Genomic DNA, 23,121 nt, shown 5'->3' with positions numbered 1-23,121 from the left:
GGGCTCTGATTGGCCGACACGAAACTGCCTATGGTGGGGCCATTCAAAGAAGCAGCCGGTCTACAAGAGGCTTAGAGTGAACTTCGAGCCGTGGACCCCCAGTCGTGCATACAAGCGCACACAAGCGCACACACACGCACACACACACAGATTGCCTCTCTGACTGATGAAGGAGTCCATTCATGCTTGCTGACGAATGACTACTGAAGCAAGAACCAAGAGAGACCCCCACCCCGACTCCACTGACCCCCCCCACCCCACCCCATTACAGAGTGTGTGAGAGTTGGGTGTGAGACAATATCACACGGGATCCATGAAAGGAGCTTTATGTTTCTCTCACCGGCCAACAATCTTCGTGCACGGACGTTAACGTACAGATACGTACATCCTAATGCGTGTCTAGCCAGAATCATGGAAAAAAGCAGTCCTCTGGAAGATGTTCCTGCATCTTTGAGCGTAACAGGATGATGCAAGACCCCGTTAAACGACGCTGTGAAAATGTAATGCCGGAAAATGATCGGAAAAAAAACGTTGACCCCGAGCGGCGACTATTGAGGAGGTGCGTTGCCAAGAACCGGCTGTCTTTACAACATAAGGGGGGACAGATTAAACTGTTTCCTGGATCTGCATTTCATCTTTTAATAAGATCAGCGGCAGCGGTTAGTGGGCACATAATCCAAGGCAGAGGCAGTTAGCAGGAAAACCTGGAAAGTGAAGCCAAGTCAATAAGTACCTTTAATATACATTGTTCCTAATGTCCCGTGAGTGGCGACAGGGAGCCGCATTCTATTGTGCTTCTTTATTTATGATCCCAGTAAAAGCCGTCCTAATACGTTTATGGTCTCGGTCATGAGTTCCAAGGGTTTCGAAAGCAGGGGATCACAAGACCTAGAAAGCTGGATTGTTGAATGAGAGTTTCCAGACAGAAAAATGCTGACTTCTAATCTCTAAGAATTGTAGTTAGGTTTACAATAGCATTTGGACATAATATATGAGGACAGAATGTTTTCGGACTCAGGTTAATCCCTCCCTGGAATCTTTTTGTCTCGCCTTCCTCGTCTTTGCGGCTCATTTACTGAGGGGTAAGCGAGCTTTGTGTGTTGAAAAAATCTGGAACCCATGGAGACACCAAGGTCCTGAAGGTGATCATTGTTAGTCCTGAGATATGATGTGGTGGGAAGAAGATCCCATGATGTGATGATGTCCGGAAGGCGTTTCCAGACCATCCTAGAGACGTAGTCTCTCCGGTGTGTACAGAGTCCACGTTTCTGCACATGCTGCACCGACCTGCCAGTCAAGCTCCCGCTCCATCCTTCCCTCTCTCCCTGACATACTTAAACTCCTCCACTTGGGGCAAGAACTCTTCTCCGACCCAAAGTGGCCACCCTACCTGTTTCCAGTTCAGCACCATGGTCTCGGATTTGGAGGCGCTGATCTTCATCCCGGCCGCTTCATACTCAGCTGCAAATCTTTCCAATGAGAGCTGGGGATCTGGCCCGGTGAAGCCGACAGAACCACATCATTTGCAAAAATCAGAGATTTGATCCTGCGGCCACCAAACCAGATCCTCTCAACGCCCTGGCTGCGCCTAGAAATTCTGTCCATAAAAGTTATGAACAGAATTGGTGACAAAGAGAAACCCTGGCGGAGTCCAACTCTCACCAGAAATGAATCTGACCTATAACGGACCAATCTCCAACACCCATCATACAGGGACCAAACAGCCATATAACGGGGTTCGGTGCAACATACCCCCAGAGCACCCCCAGGGGATTCCCCACATGGTCGAATGCCATCTCCAGGTCCACAAAACACATGTAGACTGGTTGGGCAAACTCCCACACCCCCTCAAGGATCCTGCCGAGGGTAATGAGCTGGTCCGCTGTTCCACAACCAGGATGAAACCACACTGTTCCTCCTGGATCCGAGGTTCAAGGGCCCGGCGGCCCTTCTTCTCCAGCACCGCTGAATTGACCTTACCATGGAGGCTAAGGAGTGTGATCCCTGTGGTTGGAACACACCCTTCAATCCCCCTTCTTAAAAAGGGGGATCACTACCCCGGTCTGCCTGTCCAGCGGCACTGTCCCCGGCATCCATGCAATGTGCCAAAGGCGTGTGAGCCAGGACAGCCCTACTGCATCCAGAGCCTTGAGGAACCCAGGGCAGACCTCATCCACCCTAGGGCCCTGTTACTGAAGAGTTTTTTGACTGCTTCAGCAACTCCAGCCCGGGAAACAGGTATGTCCGCTCCAGAGTCCCCCCGCATTTCAACAGGATTGAGGAGGTCTGTTTGTTCTCCATGGTCTCTCCAAACTCCCCCGAAAGCTGCATGCGATTGGCCTGCCAGTACCTGTCAGCTGCCTCCGGAGCCCCACAGGCCAGAAAGGCCCGATAGGACTCCTGCTTCAGATGGTTTTTGCCCCAACAGGCGGTAACCAACCTAAGGACCACAGCTCCAGTCTTCCGCTTCAACCATGGAAGGACGGAATTTAGCCCATTCGGACTCAATGTTCCCCAATTCCTTATGGACGTGGTTGTAGTTCTGCCACAGGTGGGAGTTGAAACTCCTTCTGACAGGGGACTCTGCCAGACGTTCCCATCAGACCCTTATGTTACGTTTGGGTCTGCCAGGTTTCACCAGAATCCTCCCCGACCATCGGAGCCAGCTCACCACCAGGTGGTGATCAGTTGACAGCTCCACCCCAAGTACCCTCCAACTTCTTGATTTCCACTACGTGTTGCTTCACTGTTCCACCTGAGTTCCTCTCATTCACACACATATACTCTGTCTTGCTGTGACTTACTTTCATTCCTCTCCTTTCCAGCGCATACCTCTACCTCTCTAGATTTTCCTCAACCTGTTCTCTGCTCTCACTACAGATCACAATGTCATCTGCAAACATCATGGTCCATGGGAATTCCTGTTTAACCTCATCTGTCAGCCTGTCCATCACCACTGCAAACAACAAGGGGCTCAGAGCTGATCCCTGATGGAGTCCCACCTCCAGTTTGAACTTCTCTGTTACCCCTACAGCACACCACACCACTGTCTCACAGTTAGCATACATGTTCTGCACCAGTCTAACATACTTCTCTGCCACTCCAGATATCCTCATACAATACCAGAGTTCCTCTCTTGGCACCCTTTCATGTGGTTTTTTCTAGGTCTAAAAAACACAATGCAGCTCTCTATTAGCATTCTCAAAGCAAATACTGCATCTGTTGTACTCTTTCTAGGCATGAAGCCATATGGCTGTTCACAAATGCTGACTTTTGCTCTCATTCTAGTTTCCACTACTCTTTCCCATAACTTCATTGTATGGCCCTCTATAGCTGTAGCAATTCTGCACCTCCCCCTTATTCTTAAGAATGGGCACATCACACTTTGTCTCCATTCTACAACCGTCTTCTCCCTCTCCAGGATGCTGTTGAGTAAAGTAATCAGAAACCCTACCGCTGCCTCGCCTAGACACTTCCACATCTCCACAGGTATATCATCAGGACCAACTGCCCTCTCTTCATCCTCTTGATCTTCCTTGTCACCAGAGTCATCCTACAAACCACCACCCTATGCTGTCTGGCTACACTCTCACCTTCAACTACTTTGCAGTCACTGATCTCTTTCAGGTTACCTCGTCTATACAAGATGTAGTCTACCTGCATGCTCCTACCTCCGCTCTTATAAGTTACCCTGTGTTCCTGTCTTTTATGGAAAAAAATGTTCACTACAGTCATTTCCATCCTTTTTGTTAAAATCTACAACCATCTGTCCCTCTGTGTTCCTATCCTGTACACAAAATCTGCGCATCACTTCTTCATCCCCTCTATTTCCTGCACCAACATGCCCATTGAAGTCTGCTCCAATTACCACTCTCTCATTGCTGAGAATATTCTGCATCACTTCATCTAACTCAGAACTTCTCCATCTCCTCTAACTCACATCCCACCTGTGGGGCATAGCCACACTGAGCATCACACCTTCAATGTCAGACTCATAAGTCTATCTGACATTCTTTTCACCTCCAGAACATTCCTAACAAACTCCTCTTTCAAGATAACTCCTACTCCATGTCTCTTCTTGTCAGTACCATGATGGTACAACTTAAAGCTGCCCCTAAGCTTCTAGCCTTACTACCTTTCCACCTGGTCTTCTGGACACACAGTATATCCACCTTCCTTCTCTGCATCATGTCGACCAACTCTCTACCTTTTCCTGTCATAGTCCCAATATTCAAAGTCCCGACTCTCAGTCCCGGACTCTTTCCTTTCCTTCTCTCGCTCTGTGGCCGAACACGCCTTCCTCCACTCCTTCTTTGGACTACAGTAGCCCAGTTTCCATTGGTTCCCTGTAGGTTATCAGCACCAATGGCGGTCGTTGTTAACCCTGGCCTTGATCAATCCATTATGATCCGGTTATTATGATTGATTTGCATATTTGGTTTTGGCAAAAGTTTTACACCGGATGCCCTTCCTGACACAACCCTCTGCATTTATCCGGGCTTGGGACCGGCTCGGGGAGACACCTGCCCGTGCCGCCCTGAGGCTGCATTAATAACAGTAATAAATTATAATAATCTAAATAATAAACAATTGATTCTCTCCTCATGTAGAAAGCGTGCAGGTATTTATAGGAGTTAAAAGTAGTAAGATAAATTAACAACCTTAATTTTAATATAAATATAGAATTATTGACCCCCCCCCCCAATTTTGTGGTGCCGCCTAGAGGCCGCGGTGCCCTTAACATTTGCCAGTCAGCACCGGCTATAAAGTTTTACTGGTTTAATTTAACTTAAGTTATCATATGCACTTGTAGCAAAACAAATATTGTCACTTCAAGACTCAGTGAGATGTGCACATCTGTATTTTCAGAAAAAAAGCCCCCGAAATGTAAAATGAGTGGTTAAAGCAGCATCCCACAGCAGCAGAGCTATCTGCGAGGAGTCTCCCCGACTGAACTACCAGGTGACATCATTTGTGGGGGGGTCGACTCTTTACACGGCTTAGGCTGCACCCATTAGGATAATGGCGACTCAACGACAACGCCACTAATCACTTTTAGTTCAATCCAGACAAAACAAAGGCAGTTTTACATGAAGGGATTAGCCGATGTCCAGCGGGAGGAGGTCACCCCCGGTCAGGCTCCGCTGCCGACCCCCTGCAAATGAGGTGAAAAGACCCTCTGAGCTGAACCTCTGGGCAGGAAGTCGGCAGGGTCTTTTCAGGGTGAACAAACAAAGTGTGCGGTTCGGCTATTTAAATTTTCATTTTGTAGTTTAGCGGCGCTAAATTGTCTTATCTGATAATATTTTGTGATGGGTTAATATGGTCAACTTAAGAAAGCAAGGGGAAATGTGTCTTAAAGCCATGACAGACAGTGGTTAGATGAAAAAAACAGCTTTTTTCCGTTCAAATTTTGCTTCTTGTGCTCTTGGAGAATAAAAAAAACATTTTGCTTTATTTTGTTACGTTCTGCCAGGTTTACTTGGTGTGTTTATCAACAATCTTAGAAAAAATGTTGAAAAAAAGATGGCCGCAACAGTTCTGAAATAAGATAAAATCTAATTTCGCTAAAAGGGACATTAAGAGGCTGCAGTTGGAGGTTTAAAACGCCCCCAAAAGGTAAGAGCCCCCCCCACCCCCCCGACAAGACGGATAAAGTAAAACAAACCTAGTGTATGTGACAGCGTTTAACTGGGATGCAAGCATCCATCTATCCATCTTTTAAAGGCGCTTTAAGCTGCGGTCACATATGTGCAGGGATTCCAGCCCCCCAGGAGAGGCTACATTGTCCTCGCAAGGAGTTAATCCTCAGATTAACTCCTCGTGGGGCTCCACCGGTCCGCCCGCCACCCGACTGGAACTAAAATGTAAACGCTAGCGAAGCTGAAACATGCGGGTCAATCAGCCAAACAGTCAGACGGTCGCAGAGCCCAGGGTCCTCTCCGTGACCCTGCGCACTAACAACCTTCTGCGCCAGCGAGGCATTACATAACAAACCAGTTACTGTAGTCAATGTTTGGCAAAACCCCGGACATTTTTTACGCCTCCTTCTTAACTGGAATGACAATAAAGTTCAGGCGGTAGATTCCGGCAGGTGGAGTAAAAACATCTATTTTACATGCAAACACAAACCCTTGTGAGTGTGTGAATACAAGTGGCCAAACTGTACTGAACTTAAAACTGAATTTTTAACTATAAAAATTCCCATTTTATCACAAAAATAGTCATTACTATTGATTTAACAGCATCGCCCTTTAACAGGCGCACCAGGGAGTTCCTCCATCCTGTCCAAACATACATTTTTGTGCTCTCTGAATCACGACGGCGGTTCAGTAGAGTACCACCGCGACCTCAGAGCGAGACTCGGAAGGACGTGGAGCTCTGCTGCCGTTACCGTAGCAACAGAGTCCTATCTGTAGCCTCGCTCACCACCGACTCGGTCTCCACAGTTACTTTCTGTCAGGCAATGAGCTGCGGGGGCGGTGGCGATGGGGGATTATAGGAAAGGGGGCACATGAGGGGAAAGGCTTGGACAGATTTATTCACTAAGGTTGTGTTTTAAATATATTAATGTTGACAATTAGTAATTTGATAATACTTTCACACGTTTAATTCTCCAGTTTGCTTGTTTTATTCAGAGCAGGTCATACATAGCTTTTTACTAATGCCTGTTCATTTTAGTGGCAGAATATTCACAGTAATCCTTGTTACTTGGAATACATTGTTTTCTCTAAAATCTGTTTTTGTGATTTTCTCAACAAAAACTAAAATATGGTACCTTAATTATTCAAATAATTTCTTGCAAATATATTTTTGCAAACATCATATAAAAATATTGGTGGCAATTTGCAGGGTGTATTTGGGGATTGCTGAGAAAAACAAAGATTTTGTCCCATCCTTCCAGTTCTAGCGTGGACATTAAAGTGTTAATACCATCTGCTATTAAAGCTGTAGGAGTGTTGCAGCGGGGGGAGTGAAGGGACATGAAAGGGATTGGGGGGAGCAAATGCTTGAAGTGGTGGCTGAGAAACCAGAGGAGTTTGTGGAAAGTTTAAACAGGAGAAGAATACGAGGCGCAGGGGGGGTGACAGGGAAATGGAAGGGGTCACACGAGGTTAGTCGCTGCCCCACCAGCCCCCGAGACAAACCGGCCCCCTGCGAGACTGTTTCATGCTTTTTAAAAACAGAAAATAGAAGACCTGTGACGAAATAGAGGGGTTTCAAAAATATATTTAGTAAAACTGAAATCAAAATTCTTAGCACTTGACAGTATCAAAAAAATAATAATAATAACACACCATGTCCCACTGAGGCTCATTTCATTCTATTATATGAGAAAAATGCTTCAGAGCCTAAATCACAAGAAATGTTCCTTCTCCCTACACATCTATAGTTGTTGAAAACAGTTGTTACAACATTTTTGGATGAGTCAAAAAAATAGAAATTTTTTTTTTTTTTTGCAATACTGTAAGATGAAAAAACACGACTTGAGATTATTTAAGCACAAATAAAATATGTAACTTCCTTTTGGTGGACGCTGTATGAAATCATTGTAATAATCATCATCTTACAACATTTGTTATGCATTGCATTATTGTGTTTTCAAAGCCCCTAAAAGGAGGAAACATCAAAACTACATGCATATTTCAAAGTGATACCTCTGCTTGTTGCTTTTGCGGAATGATTACCGGTATATTACAGTCATTTAGCGGACGCTTTTATTCAAAGCGACTTACAAAAATTGCTGATGATGGCAGGAATGTGTCTTGTGCCAGCAAATCGCCTCATTCTGAAGATGACAAACATCTGAATTTGACATGGAAAAGCCCTTAGAGGTGCCATTGACCTTTCTTTTACATTTGAAGCTTTTTATTGCAAACCTTGAGTTCAATATCAACTAAGAACTAGAAAGTAACAGTAAATGATAAATCATTTGTTGGACAATTGCATAATGCAAAAAACATGTCTAGCATGTAAAACCTTTCGAATATGTAAAGTCGACGCTATAATTGCTCTAAAAATAATAGAAAAATTGCATTGAAAGGATTGGGGTTTAAAGTATTCCCTCTGAATTAGTGCAAATGACCCCTGAAATCAACACTTAGTTGAAATTTGCTGGTTTACTGCGGGTAAGAGGGTACGGAGGAGGGTGCCGGTTACCCCAAAGCTCTGTGCCATGTTCCCTTTTTTAGGCCATCCTGCTTTCAAGTAAGAAAATGTATTGAAATGCAGCGGAGGAAAGCATTCTGAGCCTTTTGGCCCACTTCCACGCTACTAGCCTGTATTTCCCACACACTTGGAGTAGGAGAGCCGGTCCAGGTATAGCACGGAACACACGTGGGTAACTCTGCAGTCTCCCTGGCAGGTGATGCTGCTGTTGTAATTGACCGTGTAGTGGCTGAAGTAGCGCTGGAAGGCTCCGGTCTGCCGAAGCCAGAAGCTGAGCCCCAGCTGCAGCAGACTCTCGGGCTGCAGGTCAGCCAGTCCAAAAGCCTCCGTCATGATGTATTCCAGCTGCCAGCGGGCTTTTTTTTGCTCGTTGGCTTCCGTAAGATTCAAGTAGTACTGCCAGATATCCTTTTGGGAGAGAAAAGCGTTGAAAGAGAGGGTGAAAAAGTGTTTTTTTTGACTGCCAGAAAAGGCCTTTCAGTGTTGACTGGCACCCTGATTCATCATCAATGGGGCATTTTCTTTCTTCTATGACGTCTCAGTGCAGGGCGTTTTTAGTTCGCCCTGAATAGGCTTTTCCATCTCGAGCTGCTTTTGTTGCTCTTTTGAAACTTTTTTTTTTTAAAGTCAGGTTGAAAAATCAGATTTGGGTCATGGCCCTGGATGGAATGGAAAAATAAGGAGCCTCTCACCAGCATAGTGAAGTCCCCGGTGTTGTACATGTACACGCGAATAGCCGGGTTGTTGGAGTACGGCTCCGACACGTGCTTTATCGGTGTCACGGCCGGCGAGACGAACAGGGAATTCACCGGTTTGCCTAGAACATGCAAATGGCAAGTAACTATTGAATAGTAACCATTTGAAAGCTGTGACCAAAATCTTTATCTGAGACTGTATCCTTCACGCTTAGCATGTCCAGATAAAAGTTGAGAACAAACTCAAGTTTAATGGCAAGAGCAATTCTTCCAATTATTGCTTCTGGGCAAAAATCTGCAAGCCCAGGTTAATGTGTTAAAGAAAAATGAAGAAAAAAAACACGGAAAACGATAAAATATTTCGATAAAACGATAAATATAATGACTGAGAATGACTGAGTTTTGTTTTGTTTGGTTTTTTCAAAATGATATCGGGAAGGCTCATGGCTTAAGCGACACTGTAGCAGAAGTGGCATGATCAACTTGTCAGAACTTTTTTTTGTTCAAGACTAAAAGGAGATATATTAATGTATTTGCCTGCATTTATATAGTATTTATTCCATAATCTACACCAAAATACCATCCTTTACTCTGATATCTTTTTATTGGTAATACCCTACCTTCCCTCATGAACACTTATTACTTACTACTCTTCTCTACCCGTGAACAGCGTGCGTGTTTTTACCGCTCTGGTCCAGCAGCACCATGATGCTGTCCCGGTGTGTGTGTCCATAGAATTGCCCCGCAATGACAGCGCTGTATTTCCTGAAGATCGTGACCAGCCTTTCGTTGTGTGCCTCTCTCATGGCCGTGATGTCTCTGGCGAAGGGCAGGAAACCAACGGGCACGTGGGCTATGATGTAGACCTAATAATAAACAACAACAGAGTAATATTTAAGTTCCCCTCCTGAAATGACACATAGCGAGTCTGTCTCTGTGAACTTCAACGCTCAAACATTTGGATCCGTCGTTCAGTAAAGAAAGCACCGGGAGCCAAGAAACCCTTTTGACATCTAGAATGAAGATAATGCTGAAGAAAAAAGAAATAGCGTTTTGCAAATCAGTTTTTGACATCAATGAGTCGCAACAGAGAAAACAAAATACTATTTCTGCATACAACAAACACATTTTGAACGACTTTTGGTTGAAGGTTACGTTCAATAAAATTCTCAATATCTAGTTGAATCCTCCTCGTATTTATGGAATGAATTTAAGTTAAATATTTAAAAAAAACAAAAAAAAAAACACGTAAAACTCTAGTTTTGGTTTTAAGAAAAAGGGAAACCTTTTTTTCGCATTAAACTTGTGAGTTAACATTAACAATTAACTTCAAGAAGGGAAGGATTCAGACCTTCTCCATGCTCTGAGCTGCTTTTTCCAGAGTTGTCTCCAACCATTCGAACTGTCCGGCAGGGTCGGTCATGTTTTCTGTGACTTTGTCCGGCCCGTAGTAGAGAATGGTGTTCAGACTGATGACCCGCAGGCCAGGCTTCACTGCCTGGGAATAGAAGCCGCCTGAAAAAGGAAGCGTGTGTGAGGGTTTTCAGTCTTCTGGTTCCTGGTTCTCATTGTCGAATCTTGTCGTAGCGATTTGACTTGTTCACTTGTCCTACGACATTGACAATTGTGTTGGTTTGTCCATGAATTTTCCAAACTATTGAGTGCACCTGAATATAAGCCGCAACGGCTAAAAATAAACAAATATGAGTGCAGATATAGGCCCTTGTCTATAAGCCATTGTAACATGAGATATTGAAACAGAAACTTTTTTTTTGCTTTTAATTCAATACATACTGGTAACGTCCACAAATACGTACTGCAAATGCTTTTTTTCCGAACAATAAATAAATAACAATTAATAAATAAGACAAGGGACAGTCCATCTATCCATCCATTTTCTATCCCCCTTGTCCTCCTCCAGCTGACTGCTATCTAGGTCTTTCTCCTGCGCGCTAAAACCATTAAAGTCGTCTTCTTCACTGTCAGAATTTCACGGTAATTTCACTTGTCCGATGGGACGAGGCTAAATGTTTTTGTGGCGTGAAACTTGTTAGCCCCCAAAAAAAGCTATAAATTAGCCTTTTTTAAGCCACAGAGTTAGAAAGTGTGTGAAAAAAAGTAGCGGCTTATAGCCCGGGAATTACGGAAATTATGGTGCAATCCAGAGCTGCTCAACATTCATGTCCACAGTTTGATTAAAAAACCCAAATGCACAGTTTGGAAAAAAGAAAGGAATATAAGAATATGAATTCGTTATCTATACCAGGGGTCGGCAACCCTTAACACCCAAAGAGCCATTTGGACCCGGTTTCCTCGGAAAGAAAACACTAGGAGCCGCAATTACTTTTTGACATCTAAAATAAAGGTACCGCTGTATATATTGCTTTTTATTACCTTTACACTTTGTACAAACAAGTGTGTAGTGTGTTGCTTCTGAAATTCACAAAGTACTACGGAGAAAATTAAATTTTATTTATGTAATGAACTCATTTTGAGCTTTGGGCTTTCAGAGCGTGTAGCGGAGCCTTGACCTCAATTTCAAGAATAAATCGGGAAAAAAATCACTGTCAGTAAACAATAAAAAATAATTATTTGCAAAATATCTTCATAAATATTTATGTTACCTTGTTTATGGGACTTCTGCGCCTGAACTCCTGCGCACAGCATCTGCAAATCGGGACTTTACCGGCTGGCGGGTACACCGGCTTCCGCGAGTGTGACGTTTTTTTGAGCGGCGAAAAATAATAAATATAATTTTATTTAATATTTCAAGATCACAATAATCTCCCAACTTCGAACTAAAAGTTAAAAAAAGGAATTAACACAAATGAAATACACTTCATTTAAATATTTATAATTTATTTTTCCAAGCCACTTGGAGCCGCAGTGTAAATAAAAAAGAGCAGCATACGGCCCCGGAGCCGTGGGTTGCCGACCCCTGATCTATACCAAGAGGGGTAGGGCAAGGGGTAGGGTAAACCCTATTCGATCACAGGGCCTCTCTCATTGACACATCTGGGAAGTTTAGAGTCTCTTATCAACCTACTGCATGATTTTGGACCAAGAAATGCTTCCTGTCAGAATCGAACCAGGGACGCTCTTGCTGCATACCACTTTGCCACCAGAACCCAATACCAGGGTAGTAGCAGACATGTTAACTGTTGTGATGGTGGACATATTCCTGAATGTAAGCTCAACATGGTTTGTGTTAGGTACGTTTACGTGTTACCTTGTGCGAGTGTGCGCTGGGCATCGGCCTGTAGCCATGGCGCCCACAGCCGAGCAGCAGCCTTGTAGATAGAGTTAGTGGACGTCGGCATCTGATCCTGATCAACGCAAACGTACATGAAGAGAAAGAAGTCCTTACACCGCAAAATCTCTTGACGTGACCATAAATGATTAGTTGCAGAAATTATTCCAGCTATTCAGTCTTCACCGAGTTCCTTGAGAAATTCAACCTCACCCCCAAAAAACTAGACCCCAAAAATCAAGTCCTGTCTTTTGGAAATATTCTGTGATATTGGAGTTTTTCCTCATTAATATGAACAAGAAATTGATTTAAAATTAACAAGAATTAATCTAGAAAAAACAAAACTTTTTCTCAATATTTCCAAGAGATCAGTTTGACATTTGCAAGGAATTTATAAAAAAAAAAAAAAAAAAAAAAAAATTAAAAGATTAAAATTACCACGAGGAAAGTTTAAAAAGGAGTTTTCGATTTTGCATGGAAGCATTTTAAAATCAATGAGAGAGGAAGACTGTCCATTGCCGATATCTAAAAAATATCACCAATATCACCAATGTACACCAAAACTATTGAGAATCAAAAAGGACTGTATGAAACAAGATGTAAATACGATTGTTGGTGTCGGTTTGTCCATGTAAAAAGTAATACTAGATACTGTCTTAGGAAATGAATTAGTTTATTTTTCTTAGAACCCACAGACCGATTGAATTAGGGGAGGTTCTTTAAATAAAAATATACATGAAGTAAAAAAAAATTTAAAAACCGCAATAAGAGATGTTTTCATTAATGTTGGGTCAAAATGTATCCTTGCAGTCGACAAAACCGCACAGACTGGGATGTTAGTAAAGACTCTACCTGTGGCCAGTAGTCATGGTTTCCCAGAGCTGGATAGACGATGAGGTTTGGGAAGTGCTGTCGGATGGTTTGCGTCATGTTGGTCAGTACCTGTATCACCGTGTCTGTGGAGAGTTGAGCTGTGGGGACATGAGGTGGGCTGTCTCTGTGGGACGAAACATGAGACAGCGCCAGTCAAGAAACATGGGCGTTTCATAGATACTGGATGGAGGACACTGGTGTTTACCTGACCTTAATATTATACAGTTACTGTTGGACTCAAGTCACACGACTTAGTCCCAGATTCAAAATCTGGTCAGTCCATGCTCCATTAAAAAAAACAAAACAATGAAAGACATGCAACACAAATTTGATTTTAACACAAATGTATTTTAACTCTGACTGGCATCTTATAGCTTCAAAAACTAGACACTCTCACCAAGTTGTGATATCTAAAATTTATCTTATTTTCCTATGAGCTGTTCCCTTCAGGGGTCGCCACAGTGAATCATCTGCCTCCAACAAACCCTATTCTTTATATCCTCTTCTCTTACACCAACTAACTCCATGTCCTCTTTCACTTAATCCATAAATCTCCTCTATGGTCTTCCTCTAAGCCTCCAAGCTCCTACCTCAGCATCCTTCTACCAATATATTCACTAATCCTCCTCTGTGTCTCTTGTCCTAAACATCTAACATGTGCTGTCCTTCTGATGGACTCCTGATCCTATCCATTCTCATCACTCCAAAGAGAATCTCAACATTCTTGTATCTGCTACCTCCAGTTCTGCTCCCTGTATTTTCCTCAATTGCACGGTCACTAATTCATACAGCATTGCTAGTCTTGCATCCCGTACCTTTCACATTTATTGTACTTTATCCCTGACACTTTTCTCCACCTAGTCCAACGTGCTTGTATCCATCTTTTCACCTCTTTTCCACACTCTCCATTGCTCTGGATTGCCCGAAGTACTTAAAATCCAACACCTTCTTTTTTCTCCCTGAAGCCTCACCATTCCACTTGGGTCCCTCTCATTCACACATCTACATTCTGTATTGCTGTGGCTAAACTTCATTCCTCTCCTTTCCAGAACATACCTCAATCGCTCAAGGATTTTCCTCCACCTGCTCCCTGCTCTCACTAAAGATCACAATGTCATCTGCAAACATTACGATCCATGGCGATTCCTGTTTAAAGTCATCGGTCAGCCTGTCCATCCCCACTGCAAACACGAAGGGGCTCAGAGCTGATCCCTGATAAAGTCCCACCTCCAGTTTGAACTTCTCTGTGACATCTACAGCCCTTCTTGCCTCTGTCTTACAGTTCTCATACAAGTCTTGCACCAGTAGAAAATACTTCCTCATTCACTATTACAGTTCCTCTCTCAACACCATGTCAGATCACTTGTCTAAATCTACAAAAGCACGGTGCAGGTCTCTCTGACATTCTCTGTAAACCTCTATCAACATTCTCAAAGTAAGTCCAGAATTCATGGTACTCTTTCTTGGCACGAAACCATACTGCTGCTCACAAATGTTCACTTTTGCCCTCAGTCAAACTTCCATGAGTCTTGCGCACAACTTCACTTATAGTTCATCAACTTTATTCCTCCGTAGTTACCATATGTCTGCATGTCTCCTTTGGTCTTAAAAATCAGCACCAGCACTCTTTAGCACACCATCACATTCCTCTAGCTTCCTCTCACTCCCTACAATCCTGTTGAAAAACTAAGTTAGCTAATACCTTTTATTTGTGGTCCACAATGGTCCCCTTTCCTACTCTTGTTCTCTCTAATTTTATGCATCTTTTCCTGAGTTAAAATAATGATTCCAAATAATTATGAGTATTTCTTGTAATTAAGCCCAAGTTTTATCTGCATGTCACTCAGGAACCTCCTCGTTTACGGCAGTGATTAATTGCTTGCAGTGACTGGGAAGCAACTGCCTCAATGCTCTTGCCCCATTTGAAACCACAGAAACTCATAATTTCCGCTCTTTTTGAAACTTCCTTATCACATCTACACATTATTTGATGACCACTGGAGGTTGGATTCTTTTCCTCACACTCTTGAAACTTGTACAAGTAATCCTGAATGACCGGCAATACTACCCCCCTTTGAGGTGCGGCCTTTTCTGTCCACCATCTTTCATAACCTTTATGTTCTTGACTGATTTGTTGCAGTTTAATGGAGGTTTGCTGCTGCTTTGATACTATGCCCTACAGAGAAACAAATTGTCTTTTTAGTATTTCAAAGACAGTCGCCTGGTATAAATATTATACCAGTTTTTTTATATTATTGTTTTACTATGTTTGTAAGGAGTACATCCCATCCCTGAAAACTAGAAAGATGCTGAATAATCAGTATGTAATCAGATTAAATATGAACTACTTTTATTAATGCGATTGATTGTTTTTATTTTGACTATTCTTCTTCTTCTTCTCCTTTCGGGTTTTCCCTTCAGGGTTCCCCACAGTGAATCAATTCTTATTTTGCCTGACTTTGCTAATATTTCATTAGTTTTAATATTTTCTAAACCATGGCAACAAAAATGGTCAAAAAGAATGCTGAGATTAACCCTAAACTTGTATGAATCAAAACAAGCATCTTAAGCTGGAAAACCATGGATTAATTTTGGCAACCTTTTGAGTTAACATGGCAACAATACTAATCAAAAGGTAGATTTAAGGGCCATCAAACCAATTTTCCAAGAAGCTGCAATTTTCAAAACTCAGATGGAAATTTTCAAACTTTTATTATAAATGAAATTCAGAATTTGATAAGAAAGACAGACCCTGTCCAGATGACAAAGTCCTGTGGCTTCGTCAGCGACTGCATGTGATCAAATGCTGACTGGATCAGGCTGAAGGGCGAGTCACATAAAAAGTCCCCAAACACGCCAGCTTGGGAAGCGGGAACTCCTTTAGAGGAGAAGCAAACCTTGGTAGGGTCCGGGGTCAGGTGGTAGGAAGGATCCAAGTGCAGGTCCGTGATGTGCCAGAACCGTCCTGATGGGACAGCAGAAACGTAAGCCATATATATGTATGTAAATATATACATATATATATACATATACACACACATATATGTATATGTATCTATATCCACAAATATATGTATATACATGTGTGTGTATGTGTATGATTGTGCTGATTTTTCCACTTTTCCAACTTGCAAAGCATGTAGAGGTCTGTCATTTTTAATCATAGGTAATCTTCAACTGTGAGTGATGAAATCGAAAATAAAAATCCAGAATATCATAGAGTTTTTTCTGGTTTTTCAGCTGCCCAAGTTGTTCACAAATTATTTGGACACTGCTAATGTCTTGTGAAACTTTTCAGTCATTACGTAGATCATGATTTACAAATATTGACTTGTGTGTTTATCAAAATCTGCTCTGACTAGCAAACTAGCATTGACTATAAAACTTGAAACACACTGTCATTGTGTAAGTAAAATGTAGTATGTTTTTATTATATTGGAAAGGATTTTAATCTTAATTGTTAACTCAAACCTAGTCATCAAACTTTTTTATTTTCTTAGCTTTGCAATTTCAACGTATGGCATGTCGCTAGCAAATACGACGTTTGGGAGGAATACCATTTAAAAAGCGTTAAATCTATATAGTGCTAGTATTTGCAACAAAATTGTGACTTCCGGTGACAATTTCATGCTAATTTTGAGAGCTACGCGAGAAATTCGGCTTGCAAGAGATAAACAACTTAATTTACCGATTGATTTCTTTTAATATGCACCATTGTACCGTTGCCTTAATATCTGTATACATTAGTAGTATAACAGGCAAACAAAGTTGCCAGAATGAAGACCGAAAGTTCTGCTACGGTCAACTGTTGCCACCTGTTAAACGTTGTTTTCTTCAAACCCTCAGACCCGCCGAGGGGTTTTGACTCACCTGCGTCCGGCAAGTAGCCCGTCCGAGAGGGCGCGGCTGCGAGCGGAGCCGCGCCGCACAACAGGAGGACGAAACATGTCACTTTGGTCATATTTTGACAGATGAAGTCCCGAGTTGACGGCTTTAGCCGCTACGTTTACATGGGTTTCATATTTTTAAGGGCGGCTCGCTGATGGTCAGTATAGGAAGGAGAAACCGGAAGTGCACGAGTCACGTGACCTCTATATGTCGTAATAGGCACGGGAAATGTCTTTTTTTGTTGTTGTTGTTTTGTTTTGTTTTTTGTTTTTTTTACTTTGAGGAACTATAAATAAACCATAGAATTTAAACATCGCTGGAAGATTTTATCCAAGTTCCCAATTTGCCAAAATATTCAAGATTTTATAAGTTGGTCATTATTGACACATTATTGGAATATATCCTGGAAACTGACAGGAAAAAAACTAAACTTAGTGGGAAATTAACTACAAATTTGGAAGAAAATATATACACGTAAATAAAGTTTACCAAGGGTTGGCTGCTCAAGACAAAAGTATTCTGTTTGAAGCAACATTTATGTATTTTGAGGAGCTGAAAACGAATTTAGTTCCCATGAGGTAAACAGGAAGTGCAATGACCCATAACACACGACTCCACTCTTTGCGAAAATGGACGGTCTTCATCAACGTAAACTGTAAATATGTAGTTAACTGAAAATATCAGGTAACTCCTGTGATATTTGAATCATGAAATGCCTGGCATAGATATCAAGAAAAATCTAATCTGTTAAATGCTACCTGGAATTATCATAAATCTAACCACAGATGTGCCGAGAGATAGGTTGAAATTACCAGAAAAGTAGCAAGCAATAAGCTATATGTCAGCAAGAAAATATGCTGAAATCAGGGAAATATCATGTAAAAAATATTTAAAAAAAAAAAAAGGGAACAGAAACAAAAAAAGAAACTCTACAGACAGTTATAGGAGGAATTAAGTAATGTACAAATTCTTGAATTCCATATTGATAGATCAGAGGGTCTAAGGAAGATATTAATCTTCAGCACTTAACTTACGACACGCTGAAAAATAAAATCTGCAGAGACCTCAGAGGTTACTCACCTCTTTGAGCTAGGACTGAAATAAGAGACAAGATGCTCATCGACTCTCCTGTGCTTTTTTTATTCACTGGTTCACAGGGTTGCAAAGACAATCCATCCATTATGACAGAAATGTTCTCATATAAAAAAAAATCCTTACAAACATGTGCAGCCTGAGGCCAGGGGCCAAGTGCAAAGAGAAGCTTACAGTTATCAATAATTAGAAAACACACACTTGTGGAGCCTCATGCCTTCTCATAAGTACGAACGGCGTGGATGTCCTCGAAGGTCAAGTTCTGTGGGAGAGATCAAATTTTTTTTCATATTCAAACAATTTCACCAGTTACATAATTGTGATGTGCAAGTGAAGAAACAAACAAAACAATAAAACAATAATCATTGTATTTTGATTTATATATTTGTATTAATTGATGCTTTGAAAACAAATTCTTCAGTTGTAAAAACACATAAATATTCATATTCTCCCCACATTGCTACATTTCTTTGCAGACGATTCTGTCATACTTCATATTGCACAGACAGCATTTGATTGTCTTTAAGGTAATGGCTAGGGTTTCTTTAAACTAAAAACTAAAAATCAAAAATGCAGGGGCTTGTCCAAAAGTCTCAGGAAAAATCAGACCTCATTGATATCACCCTGTACACTGGAAAAATCTTTGGTAAATAGAAGCAGAATGCAGTGTGTGTGTGTGTGTGTGTGTGTGTGTGTGCGCACAAGCACACGCACATGCGAATGCATCTTACCATGACCATCTTGCCATCCTTGACCTCTCTGACAAACTTAGTCTCCTTCCCGTCCCACTTCTGGACGTGGACCAGCTTGTCTCCGTCCATGCTGACCGTGGACTGGTGAGGACAGGAGGGATGTCAGATTATAAGACAATACCCTGAACTAAAGAACTACACTTGTCAGATATCAGAGGTTTTCTATTAAATGAATAAAACAATCATATTCCATGTTATCATTTGTTGATTGAAATAACTTTTAAAAAGAATTTACATACTGTAAGTCTAATTTCAAATATTAATAAAATCATACAAAATTAGTTTGATTTAATTAAGTTAAATATGTGTTCACATCAAAATGTGTGACGTGCTCATGTGTTGTTTTGGAAGATATATAAGTTTAGCATTTATTAAATTGTAAATATGCCAATATTCAGTATCATTAGATTCATGACAACGGGCCTATTTTAAATTGATATCATTGATGGATTCATTGATTTATTTGTCGTTTATGCGGCTGTATATCTGTTTGATATAAATGTTTATTTTTGTAAATGAAATGTACTCATTTTTAAAAGCATTGTTATTTAGGTGTCAGTTAAAAGCATCAATGTGGCCAGAGAGTCAAATGATTTGTTCATTTGTTTGCCCTCCCACCTTGCAGTTCCTGTCGTCGGCAGTGGTTTCGTCAAATTCCTCCCCAAGTTTGAAGCTGATCTCTGTGTTCTTGAAGGTGCTCTGGGTGCGAATCACCACCTTGTCCCCCTCCTGGCTGATGATCACCGTCGGCTTGGTCACGTTCCCGACCTGCCGGGTGGCAAAGCCGACACCTGGGTAGGAGGTAAAGCCATTAGTGGCCATTTTTTAAAACCCCACACCAGATCCAAAGCTCTCATGAGACAGAGTTGTGAAAGAAAACAGTTTGAGCTCTCGAAGTACTGTCAGAAAATGATTATTTAAAACCTGAAAATTGTCCAAAACTTTTCTGTGAATTGGATGATTACTTAAAAATAAAACAGAAATTAGAAATGCCTCACACAGTTACTTTTATATTTGTTATACATACAATTAAAATTGATCATTTAATGCAGTTTTTGTCATTATATTTTTAATACTGGAAGTTCTGAAGAGGCATCTTTTTTTTTCTTTTTTTTTTAAATTTTGCATCTTTTTAAGAGACAGTACAGCAATGGCAACCATCTACAGTACAAATTTCGGTCAATTGTCACAAGTTTTGGGGTATTTTTCCACACACTGGGCTTTAAGTGATTTTTTTTTTTTTAATGGGACAAGGTGATTATAAATTGCACAGCACAGAAATTGTGAGGTTTCAACAGGGGAGCTGAACAACAAAATAAGATGAAAAAAATGGAATTAATGAATGAACACATCATGTTGCTGCCTGTAAATGACCTTTTAGGCAGGAGTGGACCCTTTGGTCAACTTATACTTAAAAAGATTAATATCATATTTCTAAATAAAATCCTAGAATCTCCAAGCGAACTTGACACGATTCTTAAACAGAAAATTCAAGGGCTGTGATTTTTTTTTTTCCTTGGAAAGTTCCTCACAATTTTATAAATATATTTTGTCACAATATGGTTGCAATTAATGACCAAAACATTGTGCAAGTATATTCGGCATATCATTATTATTATTATTATCATTATTATTCTAATTCTTTCAGAGAAGATAGAAGAGCATAGTTATCCTGTGAGTAGGTTTTGCTTTATCGTTTTTATGATTTCGGACTTTAAAATTTTAACTTAGCAATATGAAATTAGTTGATGTGACAGAGGAGGATGCAGAGAATAGGCTTGGATGGCAAAGGTTTATTCGCTGTGGTGAGCCCTGTAGGGAAAAGCCCAACTTGGAAAAAGAAAAAGCCCAAATTAGAAAAAGAAAAAGCCCAAATGAGAAAAAGAAAAAGGTTAACTTATCAAAGTGAGAGGAAACTCACCAAGAGCCTTCATGTACTCATCGAAGTTCTCGCTGTCGACCAGTTTCCAGGTGGCACAGAAGGCGTCAACCATGTTGGCGAATTTGCAGATTTGACTGAGGTGAGACTGAGAGAAGTTACAGCTCTTGCAACTTACAGCCCCTCAAGTTATTATATTCTGGGTCATTAGTATGCCAGCGGGTGGGCGGAGCCTTCTTTGCCATTGGCTCAGGAGATTTTGTCCCTGGTGATGTGATTGGACATTTAAATTGGGTCACGGTTATGTGTGGAAGAAAAAAAAAAACAATGTCCATAAAAGAAGGTAAATTAGCCCATTAGAATGTTGCAATGATGTAATGCTTTCATTCATCCGAGGCCTTTTTCTGCCGAAATCAGAGACATGAGACAAAAAACTTAATCTTGTCTCATAGTGAACTTGAAAATAAACTTGAACCCTTAAATGTGTCGTGGAACCGATCGCGCCAAATCCAGTTTGAGCAACTTCTTTGGGATTTGCTGAACGTGACTGACATTCCTGAACAAATCCTCATTGCTCAGGTCGGAGATAGAATTGAATATTATTTTAATTGTCCAACAGTGGGGGACATTTTAACCACACACAGCAAAAAGTGGACAGTGGAAGAAAAATAATCAAAAATAGAAGAAATAAGAAGAAACAATAAACAGTGTTAACAGTATATTTAAACAGGTAGGGGTTGTATTCACAAGTTGGACCTAAACAATATGACAATATAAAGGTAATATAATCAGTTTAAACAGTATAATCATGTGCAGAAGTTGCAACTAGTAGCAAACAACAGTAACACTTGCATTAGTAACAGTGCAGGAGTGAGTGGATGTGTAGGAGAGTGAATGAGTGGACACTTGAGATACATTGCTCTAAAACTAATCAAAGTAATGGAGTCATGTACAAAATTTAACAATAAATCTCCAAGAGTTGTCCAAAGACGGAAAAAAAATCCACCAACATCCCCAACAATATTCTTGATAACTTCAAATTGATATTTAAGAAAGAAAACATCAACAAAATGAAGAATTATCCGTTTATCTTTATTTCCATATAAACCATCCAGTTCTTTTTTTTCTGCAGAGGGGTCGTCTTTGAGTATGTTGAGAAAAGACTCACTTGCTCTTCATGTCTAACTGTCCCAATCTTAATCCCGGCTCCTCCTGGTGTCTGGAATGTGTCACGTTGAGGAATTTCACTGAAGCAGAATGAATTTTTTTGACAGCCTTTTGTCTCCAAATGCATTAACAGACCCTCCCCTTTTACACCCCCTGATGCATCTCCTGTACACCCCCATTGCGGCCATTACTTCCTGCTCAGCAAACACAGTAATTAGTGTCTGAACGTTCTGCTCGGCGGTGGATTAACGTGAGCATCCTTTCTGTTTCAACTCTGCCGGTGGAGGGAAGTTCGTGTCGTCGTGACATTGAACTATTTCAAAACAGGGACTTCATTGAGTCATGATGAATGAATGGAGTAGATGTCTGTAGAATGTGTATTTTAAGCATATTTTACTTGATGGGAAATAACGGCACAAAAAAAAGCTTTGGAACGTAGTATATCGATTCAATGTATGACCTCTTGGAGATTCTTTTAAACATTTTATATGTTTGACTTGGTTTAAAAACATGTAAAAATTGAAATCAAGTATTGACTGATTAAATGGAAAAAAGCAATAGAAATGAAATACATTTTATTTACTTTATAATAGAGACAGTGGCTAAAAATGACATACAGATTAAAGAAACAAATACAGTTAAAGCAGCAATGGGTAAAATTGATATAAAATGCTCACCATTCATGTTCCTGTTCATTTCCATGTATTTGTTGATCTTCATCCTTCAGCCTCCCGCTTCTTCCTGAAAAAAAAAGATCCTCAGAACTTCCTTTTTCAGGAGCAAACAGAGCAACTTCAAGAATTTATGCTCACTCTAACATTTTCTTAAGGTTTTCAGAGGGTTTTGTTGTCATGAAACGTCGAGAAGGTCCTCTGGCGCCACTTGCTGCTCGCTGGCTGAACACGCTTGGAAGGTCAGCGCTGATGGTCAAGTACTTTCAAACTAATTCTCAGTGTTTCCCTTCATACTGATTTAGTATATTTGTTTACCCAATAATATGTTTGCAGTTAAAAACCCAAGTTTCGAAACTACAGCTCTTTTTCAAATGGACAGATACAGGAAATCTTTCCTACCTCATGCTAAAACCTCAACAACTCACTTTCCACATTGCTTTTATTTCCTGCTGCATATGTAGTAAATATATATATTTGAGATAATGATTCAGATTTTTCATACTTTCAGATTTTTATTCAATTTCATTTAATTTTATTTTTATTTCTATTTTTAGCTTGTCACTGTTCTTTTAGCCCAATAATTTCCCAATCCTGGGATCAATTAAGTACATCTTATCTTATAGTGTTGAAGGGAATCAAATGATAAAAAAAATACTGTGAACGATCAGGTGTTCATGGATAT

General features: G+C 40.8%; 2 protein-coding genes across 2 annotated transcripts; both read right to left on the bottom strand.

Annotated features, from left to right (window-relative positions):
- Positions 1-6,612: 6,612 nt before the first annotated feature.
- On the bottom strand, positions 6,613-17,044 carry smpdl3a (sphingomyelin phosphodiesterase acid like 3A). The gene is made up of 8 exons (XM_086143377.1): positions 16,858-17,044; positions 15,739-15,952; positions 12,967-13,111; positions 12,094-12,190; positions 10,216-10,379; positions 9,550-9,730; positions 8,862-8,986; positions 6,613-8,577 (listed from the first exon to the last, which is right to left on the bottom strand). Exons 1-8 carry the CDS (start codon positions 16,946-16,948, stop codon positions 8,275-8,277), a joined length of 1,320 nt encoding a protein of 439 aa, XP_085999503.1. The 5' UTR covers positions 16,949-17,044; the 3' UTR covers positions 6,613-8,274.
- A 952-nt stretch (positions 17,045-17,996) lies between these two features.
- Positions 17,997-20,778, bottom strand: LOC147213341 (fatty acid-binding protein, brain). Its single transcript, XM_086143309.1, has 4 exons — positions 20,641-20,778; positions 19,338-19,510; positions 18,699-18,800; positions 17,997-18,229 (listed from the first exon to the last, which is right to left on the bottom strand). The coding sequence occupies exons 1-4, from the start codon at positions 20,711-20,713 to the stop codon at positions 18,179-18,181; spliced, it is 399 nt and encodes a 132-aa protein (XP_085999435.1). The 5' UTR covers positions 20,714-20,778; the 3' UTR covers positions 17,997-18,178.
- Positions 20,779-23,121: the final 2,343 nt, after the last annotated feature.

This window comes from Fistularia commersonii, chromosome 36 (assembly GCF_037954325.1).
Source record: "Fistularia commersonii isolate RoL2024-O1a breed Wild chromosome 36, RoL_Fcom_v1.0, whole genome shotgun sequence".
Classification (NCBI taxonomy): Eukaryota; Metazoa; Chordata; class Actinopteri; order Syngnathiformes; family Fistulariidae; genus Fistularia; species Fistularia commersonii.
Note: the sequence above shows the minus strand (reverse complement) of the source record. Positions and strands in the feature narration are given on the sequence as shown.